The sequence below is a fragment of the Rhincodon typus genome, chromosome 46 (assembly GCF_021869965.1).
Source record: "Rhincodon typus isolate 14 chromosome 46, sRhiTyp1.1, whole genome shotgun sequence".
In the NCBI taxonomy this organism is placed as follows: domain Eukaryota; kingdom Metazoa; phylum Chordata; class Chondrichthyes; order Orectolobiformes; family Rhincodontidae; genus Rhincodon; species Rhincodon typus.
In genome coordinates this window covers 7,157,068-7,165,222 of record NC_063377.1, presented here as the reverse complement: position 1 = coordinate 7,165,222, position 8,155 = coordinate 7,157,068, and the positions used below count along the sequence as shown (strand labels likewise).

At 49.4% G+C, this 8,155-nt stretch overlaps 2 protein-coding genes across 5 annotated transcripts in view; one reads left to right on the top strand and one right to left on the bottom strand.

Moving 5' to 3' along the window:
* The window catches only part of c46h1orf43 (chromosome 46 C1orf43 homolog), a 12,414-nt gene extending 7,882 nt beyond the window's left edge, over nucleotides 1-4,532 (top strand). For all 4 annotated transcript variants that reach the window (XM_048620369.1, XM_048620366.1, XM_048620367.1 and 1 more), the window contains 2 exons: nucleotides 334-392; nucleotides 3,304-4,532. In XM_048620369.1, the coding sequence (XP_048476326.1) occupies nucleotides 334-392; nucleotides 3,304-3,502 (258 nt within the window). In that variant the 3' untranslated portion in view covers nucleotides 3,503-4,532. The remainder of the gene's footprint in view (nucleotides 1-333; nucleotides 393-3,303) is intronic.
* A 680-nt stretch (nucleotides 4,533-5,212) lies between these two features.
* tuft1b (tuftelin 1b) overlaps nucleotides 5,213-8,155 on the bottom strand; it is a 7,769-nt gene continuing 4,826 nt past the window's right edge. Inside the window, exons 6-7 of the mRNA XM_048620370.1 lie at nucleotides 7,534-7,655; nucleotides 5,213-5,339 (exon numbers count right to left, since the gene is read on the bottom strand). Of these exons, the coding sequence (XP_048476327.1) occupies nucleotides 5,276-5,339; nucleotides 7,534-7,655 (186 nt within the window). The 3' untranslated portion in view covers nucleotides 5,213-5,275. The remainder of the gene's footprint in view (nucleotides 5,340-7,533; nucleotides 7,656-8,155) is intronic.

The following is an 8,155-nucleotide window of genomic DNA, read 5'->3' as shown; positions in this document are numbered from 1 at the left end:
TTCCCACCAGTGCCATTAGAGAGGGAGTTCCGGGATTTTGACTCTGAAGGCCGAATTCATTTCCAAGTCAGGATGGTGTGTATGTGTCTGAGGGGGTTCAGCGAGGAACCTGCGAGGAACGTGTGTGTGTGTGTCTGTGTCTGTGTAAATTGTTTTGGGGTAGGGGATGGGGAAGGTTAGCCAACCCTAAGGAAGGATAACTTGATTGTGGTGAAAGGGGAGCTATATTTGTGTGTTTTGCACTGAGTATTTGATTGAAACAGTCCAATTCTGCTCACGTCAGACGACCATTCTCTCACGTTGTTTCCTTTTTATTCTTATTTTCTGTTGCAGTTCTTTGGGAAAGCAGAATATCTCAAATATCAGCATGCTGTGAATGAGCTGGCTGCCATGTGAGTTAATTTCAGATCCCTGGCCAATCGGTTACAGTGTGCTGCCTTTTGATTTCAGCGCTAAACCCAATCCTGCACCGATCACCGCGAACACAGAACCTTTTAAAGAAGTTTGTGGCTAACAGCTGGCAAGTGCAATATCAATTGCCCATCCCTAATTGCCCCTAGAGAAGGCGGTGGTGAGGAGCCGCTGCACTGCAGTGTGGCGTAGGGACCCCCAAACGCGGTGAAGTGTGTTCTGTGCCAGTCAGAGTCAGCAATTCACTGTGCTGTCTTGTGGAATACTGCTAACTCACCTGGATAAATGCAGTTCTGACTACCCTCTGGAAACTTGGCGCCATCCAGGACAAAACAGCCCCACGCCACCAACATTTTTGACACCCTACCCGCAAACACCCACTCCGTCACCAACGCTCAGTCGCAGCAGTGCATACTACCTACAAGACGCACCGCAGCGACTCCCCCAGGCTCCGTAGACGGCACCTTCCAAACCCGGGACCACAATCTTTCCAATGACGGAGGTCAGCCTAACTGGCCTATAGTTTCCTGTCTTCTGCCTCCTTCCATTTTTAAATGGGACTGTTGCATTAGCCATTTTCCAGTCTTCTGGGTCCCTCCCTGACTTGATTCCTGAATGCCTCCCCAATCTCTTCCGCTACATCCTTCAGAACCCTGGGGTGTAGTCCGTCTGGTCCAAGTGACTTTTCGGCTTCTCCTTTAGTGATGGCCACTGCACTCACCTCTGCCCCTTGACTCTCCTTGAAGTTCTGGTATGCTGTTGCTGTCTTCCCCTGTGAAAACTGATGCAAAGCACCTATTCAGTTCCTCTGCCATTTCTTTGTTCCCCATGACAGTGTCTTCAGTCTCATTTTTTTCCAGTGGTCCAATGTCCACTCTTACTTCACTGTCTCTCTTACCTCTCTTATCTATCTCAAAATTCTTGTAATCTTTTATGTTACTAGCTAGCTTACTCTCATTTCACTTTTCTCCCCACTTATTGCAGTTGTTAAAGTTTATCCTGTGCTGATTTTTTTTTTTTTTCTTTTAAGGCTTCCCGTTAATCTTCACCACAATGTGTACTTTTTCTTTCACGCTGTCTCTGACTTCCCTTGTGCCACAGTTACCTCCCCTTATTATGTTACTTCTTCCTCGGGATGAATTTATATCCCAGAAACTCCTGCCGTTGCTGCCCCAACCATCTTCCCTGCTCGGCTCCCCTTCCAATCAACTTGGGCCAGCTCCGGCCTCATGTCTTTGTGGTTACCTTTTTTTTAAACTCAGTTGTAATACCTCTTACATCTGATTTTGGTTTCTCCCTCTCGAACTGCAGGGTGAATTCTATCATCGTGGTTGCTGCTTCCTGGGGGTTACTTCACCTCCAGGTCCCTAATTAACTCTGCCACATTATACGTCACGGAGACGAGATGAGACACGGGATGGAGCTGGAGGAACACAGCAGGCCAGGCAGCATCAGGGGAGTAGGAAAGCTGACGTTTCGGGTCGGGACGCTTCAAAAATTCTCTGAAGAAGGGTCCCGACCCGAAACGTCAACTTTCCTGCTCCTCTGATGCTGCCCGGCCTGCTGTGTACCTCCAGCTCCACACTGTTGTCTCTGACTCCAGCATCGGCAGTTCTTGCTATCTCTCTGAAATCCAGAATTGCCCGCTCCCTCGTGGCCTCCTCCACAAACCGCTCTTTTTTAAAACAAAAAAAACACCCCATCTCAGACATTGCACAAGGTCCTATTTTTTTTTGGAGATCTGCTACCAACTTGATTTTCCCAGGCTATCTGCATATTGATGCCCCTCGTGATTACTATAAGAGAAAAGGCACATACATAAGGCACTATCTCCTGATTTATTGTCTTCCCCTGGTGAATCTCCTGTGCGCACCCTCCACCCATAGGGCAGATTCAGAACTGCTCACAATACTCCAGCTGTGGCCTCTCCAAAGTCCAGTACAGCTCTAACATGACCTCCTGCTCTTATCTTTATCAGTTGTGGCATAGATTATAAGTGTTGGATGTGCCTTCTTGCCCTACATTGACCTATGCCTACCACCTTTTTGGGAACCTGTGGACAAGCATGCCACAATCCCTGTGTTCCTCTAAGCTAATCCATGTCCTGCTGTACATTGAGAGTCCCTTGCATTGTTCCTTCTTCCAAAGACATCTTGCACTCAGGTTAAAGCTGATCTGCCACTGATCTGACCAATACAGCAGAGGCAAGGTTCGTGAGAGTGGCTTCAAGGATGAAGGACATCGCTGCGGAAAGATTTTAGAGGAACCGGGATTGTCCTCCTCAGAGCAGGGAGAATGAATCGGGAGGGAGGGAGCTGGGGGAATGAGGGAGAAACCATCTTCACAGGCAGGATAGTCAATGACCGGGGTGGGGGGGCACACGGATGGAAGGGAATCAGAAAAGAAGACTTAAATTGGGTCAATATTCTCAGAACCACCCGGAGATGAAAGACTTCCTCACATTTGGGGTGGCACAGTGGCTCTGGTTAGCAGTGCTGCCTCACGGCGCCAGGGACTTGGGTTCGATTCCACCCTCCACTGTCTGTGTGGAGTTTGCACATTCTCCCTGTGTCTGCGTGGGTTTCCTCCGTGTGCTCTGGTTTCCTCCCACAGTCCAAAGCTGTGTAGGTTAGGGTGGATGGGCCGTGCTAAATTGCCCACAGTGTTCAGGTATGTGTGGATTAGGTGGGTCATCGGGGAATGAGTCTGGGTGGGATGCTCTGTGGGTCAGCGTGGACTTGTTGGGGCCGAAGGGCCTGTTTCTGCACTGTAGAGATTCTGTGATCTATGATTCTATGAACCAGAGGGAGGGAGATGGAGGTGGGGGGAGCGGTGTGCAGGTAACCGTGCGGCCTTGCCTAAGGCTTGTTCATGTTCTCTTTCTCTCGACAGCCTTCAATCCCAGAATAACCGGGGCCCAGCACAGCACCAGGCAGCGGCGAAAGAGCTGACCAACCCCCCTGAGAGCACCTCCCCCAGCACCATCCAGGTCACCTACCTGCCGTCCAACCAGAAGAGCAAGAGACCCAAACACTTCCTGGAGTTGAAGAGCTTCAAAGACAACTATAACACCCTGGAGAGCACCCTGTGAGGGGCACAGGCTGATCCCAGTGAGAGCCAATGCTGACGCCTTGGAGAGCATGCTGTGAGGGGCACAGACTGATCCCAGTATTCCCCGTGAGAGCCAATGCTGACGCTCTGGAGAGCACACTGAGGGGCACAGCAAGGGTACAAGAGTTGCCACTGCCTTGTGCACGCACGATGCAAGGGATCAGAAATGGCATAGGCTGATCCCCATTGAGAGTCATCACAGCCTGCCTAGAATATCCCCATTTACTGTTGGGTTATTTGCATTATGCAACTAGTGTTTATACTGTGTGGGGCAGTGGGTAGAATTGGTATCTGATCTCACTGTATAACATTGTGGTGTGGTATGGTGTGTGGGGGGGGGCGAAGAGAAACAGGTCTGTCACTGTATCATGCTGGAGTACAGTCCTGGTGTGTAACATGGGGGCATAGTACCAGTAGTGACAGCTCAGCCATTCATTCACTTTCATTGGGTTGAAATCCTGGAACCTGTTCCCTACCCTTCCCCCTGCTTGCACCCCAGGGTTTCGCTTTCAGCTCTGGTGACCTGTGTTTTCTGCTTTATCACTTCTCTACAACCAGCTCTCTTCCTGTTTCTGTAACCTCCAATCACCTTTGTTCTCTAATTTGCCTGACTCTTCCTCTGTCTTCAGTTCTGAAGAGGTATCACAGTGGAATTTCAACTCAGCCACATTAACCACTGCACTACAGGAACTCTGGTCGAGTTCTGAAGTTTCTCGTTCTGAAAGACCGCGACAACTTATGGTGTCAAAAAAACAAACCCTCAGCTGCCCCATTCTTGCCAGCCTGTGGAAACTGCTGGCCTTGGTCCAATTTTCATTTTAAAAGTGACAACAGCCACTGTGTACAAGACCAGGCGGAGCTTGTGTGTTTTTGTTTTATTCACCTGAACTGTATTAAGCTCAGATTCCATTCCGCAAACAAAACTACATCGAACAGTTTAAACACTGTGCTGGGAGTGCTCAAACACAGAAATAATTTAAATAAATAGAGGAATGAACTGAAATCTTGAACCAATGCTTCCGAAGCCTATTTACATTAATTGCGGATGCCTTTAGAGTGGGGCAGGCTTGAAGGTGACCCAGGTGACCTGGTCTTTATTCCACACAGTGTGACAAGCAGGGCAAGACAGTACAGGTGAGGGGGGGTTGGAGGGCCTTTTCCCTGGTGATTTTCGGTACATGCCTGGTCTCTCGATACAAACCAGCAGAGCACAGCTCCCAAGCACCAGAGAGAGAGCACGTTCGCAAATTCAGTGCTGTGGAGAATGTGCCAGAGCTCCAGGGTAAAATTCTCTCTCAAGTATCTGACCCTGGGGTGTCTCTATCCTGGGACTGTTTGATTTGGGAGTGGGGGGAGAAGAGAGACAGTGTACAGGGAGCTTTACCCTGTATCCAATCCCGTGCTGTCCTGGGAAGCGTTTGATTGGGGGTGGCGGGGGGAGAAACTGTAGCGAGAGCTTTACTTTCAGCGTATATATAAAAAAACCGGTAGAGGCAGCTTTACTCTATAATCAAACTCTGTGCTGTCCTATTCCTAGGCGTGTTCGATGATAGCATTGAAGAAGCTTCAGTGTGCGCGAAACCCTGTAACGTGTAGTGTTTGAGTAGGATTAGTCCAGCGTTCCATGAGCAATGTGTTCTGTCACTCAGCCTGAAAAACAAGCCCGGAGACATAACGCAGCATCAAGGGTTTTCCAAAGAGGGGGAATGTTTTCCTGCAATTTTCCTCTGACGTCAGTAACTGTGAGGCACCATCACGACGTTTCAAGCACTCGCACCAAGGCCTTGGGTTTTTTGCAACCCAGGGGAAGTCTCGCACTGAGAGAACAGAGGGAAAAAAAGCACACACATCAAAGAACTTTCCTTTACCTTTGGGAAAGCAGTTGTGAGGCATTACTAGGATTGGCTATGCTAAAGTGCCCATAGTGTTCAGGGGATGTGTAGCTTAGGTGGGTTATAGGGGGATGGGTCTGATTGGGCTGAACGCCCTGTTTCCACACTGTAGGGATTCTATGATGATTACAATGAGAGGCAGCTTATGAGGATCTAACTCTGTTAGGATGTCACTCTCTCTATAAATCCTGGTCTGGCCAGAGTCCTACATCACAGAAACAGGCCCTTCAGCCCAACTCCCTCATGCCGACCAGGTTTCCTAAAATGAACCATTTCCCAGATGCCTGCGTTTGGCCCATAAACCTTTCCTACCCATGTACCCGTCCAAACGTCTTTTATATGTTGCAATTGTATCAGCCTCTGGCAGCTCCTTTCATACATGCACCAGCCTCTGCGTGAAAAAGTTGCCCTTCTCATCCCTTTTAAATCTTTCCCTTCTCATCTTAAACCTATGCCTCTCTAGTTTTGGACTCCCCTACCCCAGGAGGGAAAAGACCATTGGCTATTCACCCTATCCGTGCCCCTCATGATGTTATAAACCTCTGTAAGATCACCCCTCAGCCTCTGATGCTCCAGGGGAAAATAGCCCCAGCCTATTCAGCCTCTCCTTATAGCTCAAACCCTCCAGTCCCAGTAACATCCTTGAAAATCTCTTTCACACCGTTCAGTTTAATAACATGCTTCCCAGAAGCAGGGAGACCAGAATTGCACACAGTATTCCAAAAGTGGCCTAACCAATGCCTTGTACAGCTTTAACATGACCCTCCCAACTCCTACACTCACTGACCAATAAATGCACGCATACCAAACACCTTCTTCACCGCCCTGTCTACCTGCGACTCCACTTTCAAGGAGCTATGAACCCGTACCCCTAGATCTCTCTGTTCGACAACACTCCCCAGGCAGCCTACGATGAATTGTGTGAGTCCAGCCCTGGTTTGTCTTACCAAAATGTAACCCCCTTGCATTTATCTGCGTTTAACGCCCATCAGCCATTCATTGGCCCAGTTGATTTGTTATTCGAAGGGCAGGTAAGAATGAACCCCCATTGCTACAGGGTCTAAGAGTCACGTGTAGACCCAAACCAGGTTAAGATATGAGATTTCCCTTCCCCCGAGCAGTTTTTAGAGACAATTGACAGTCATGCAGCACGCAAACTAACACTTCGGTCCAACCAGTCTACACCAACCATAATCCCAAACTCAACTAGTCCCACCTGCTTGCTCCTGGCCCATATCCCTCCAAACCTTTCCCATTCATGTACTTATCCAAATGTCTTTTAAACACTGTAACTGTACCCACATCCACAACTTCATTCCAAACATGAACCACTCTGTGTGCAAAAAAAGATTGCCTGTCATGTCTTTTTAAAATCTTTCTCCCCTTAAAAATATGCCCCCTAGTCTTGAAATCCCCCACCCTCGGGAAAAGACACCTGCCACTAACCCTATCTATACCTCTCATTATTTTATAAACCTCTATAAGGTCGCCCCACAACCTCCTACGCTCCAGCGAAAGAAGTCCCAGCCTATCCTGCCTCTCCTTATAACACAAACCCTCCATTCCCGGCAACGTCCTGGTAAATCTCCTTTGAACCTTCTCCAGTTTAATAATATCCTTCCTATAACTGCGCGACCAGAACTGGACACAGTGCTCCAGTAGAGGCCTCTCCTGTACAACCTCAACATGACGTCCCAACTCCTACACTCAAAGGTCTGAGCAATGAAGGCAAGCGCACCAAACGCCTTCTTAACCCCCCTGTCTATCTGTGACGCAAACTTCAAAGAATTGTGGACATGATCCCACGCTTTGAACCCCAGACCTTATTTTTAAAATCGATCAAAATTTCACTAGTTGGCATGGTGGGATTGGAACCTGTAACCCATGAGCGTTAACTCACTCTAATGGACTCAGCTATTGTGCCACAGGGTCCTCTCCCTAATTGTAACCGTGAGATCACGTCTCTAGCTTTCCAAGCTCCCTCCCACTGCTCTCTGTCAGAGTCACAGAGCTGTACATAACAGAAACAGACCCTTCGGCCCAACTCAGATGTCCAAAATTAATCTGGTCCCATTTGCCCTTTTCCGACAGCCGCCCCCACAACCCCCTTCCCATTTACCTGGGGGTAATCTGGGTGTCTGTGGACCCACGGCCATTAGGCTGCTCAGAGGTGGGGGAGACGCCCTGGGTTTTAACCTCATGACAGGTCATGTACTCCAGACGGTCTTGCATCGCTCGGTTCTGTGCCGGAAGAGAGAAAGAGAAAAAAAGGAGAGAGAAAATATTAGAGAGAGAGAGATGGTGGAGGCTCACCAGCGATCGGGAAAAGGCGAAGTGGGCCAAACATGGTGACAGACAGTGGCGAGAGGAACCGAGAGACTCCAAATGGGAGCGTTCCTTTGGGAGAATGTTTGTCAACCTGAGCGGTCAACTCCCTTTGCTTCCCAGGGTCCCACACTCTTCCCAACCAACCCCGGGCATCGCGGTTCCTCAAAAGATTTCGGTTTTGATTTCCCTGCGGCGTTTCATTCTGCTCTGACCGTCTTAGAGAGGGTCAGGGTTTGTGTGTCAACCTGTCCCTCGGGGCGACTTGCAACCGGCTCCTCTCTTTTTTTACACCCCACACACAAACACCCCCATCCTGACCAGCCGCCGTCACTATCGGAGCGTCAGCGCCGTCGGAACGTCAGCGCCGAGGGAGCGCCGCGCCGTCGGAGCGTCAGCGCCGAGCGAGCGCCGCG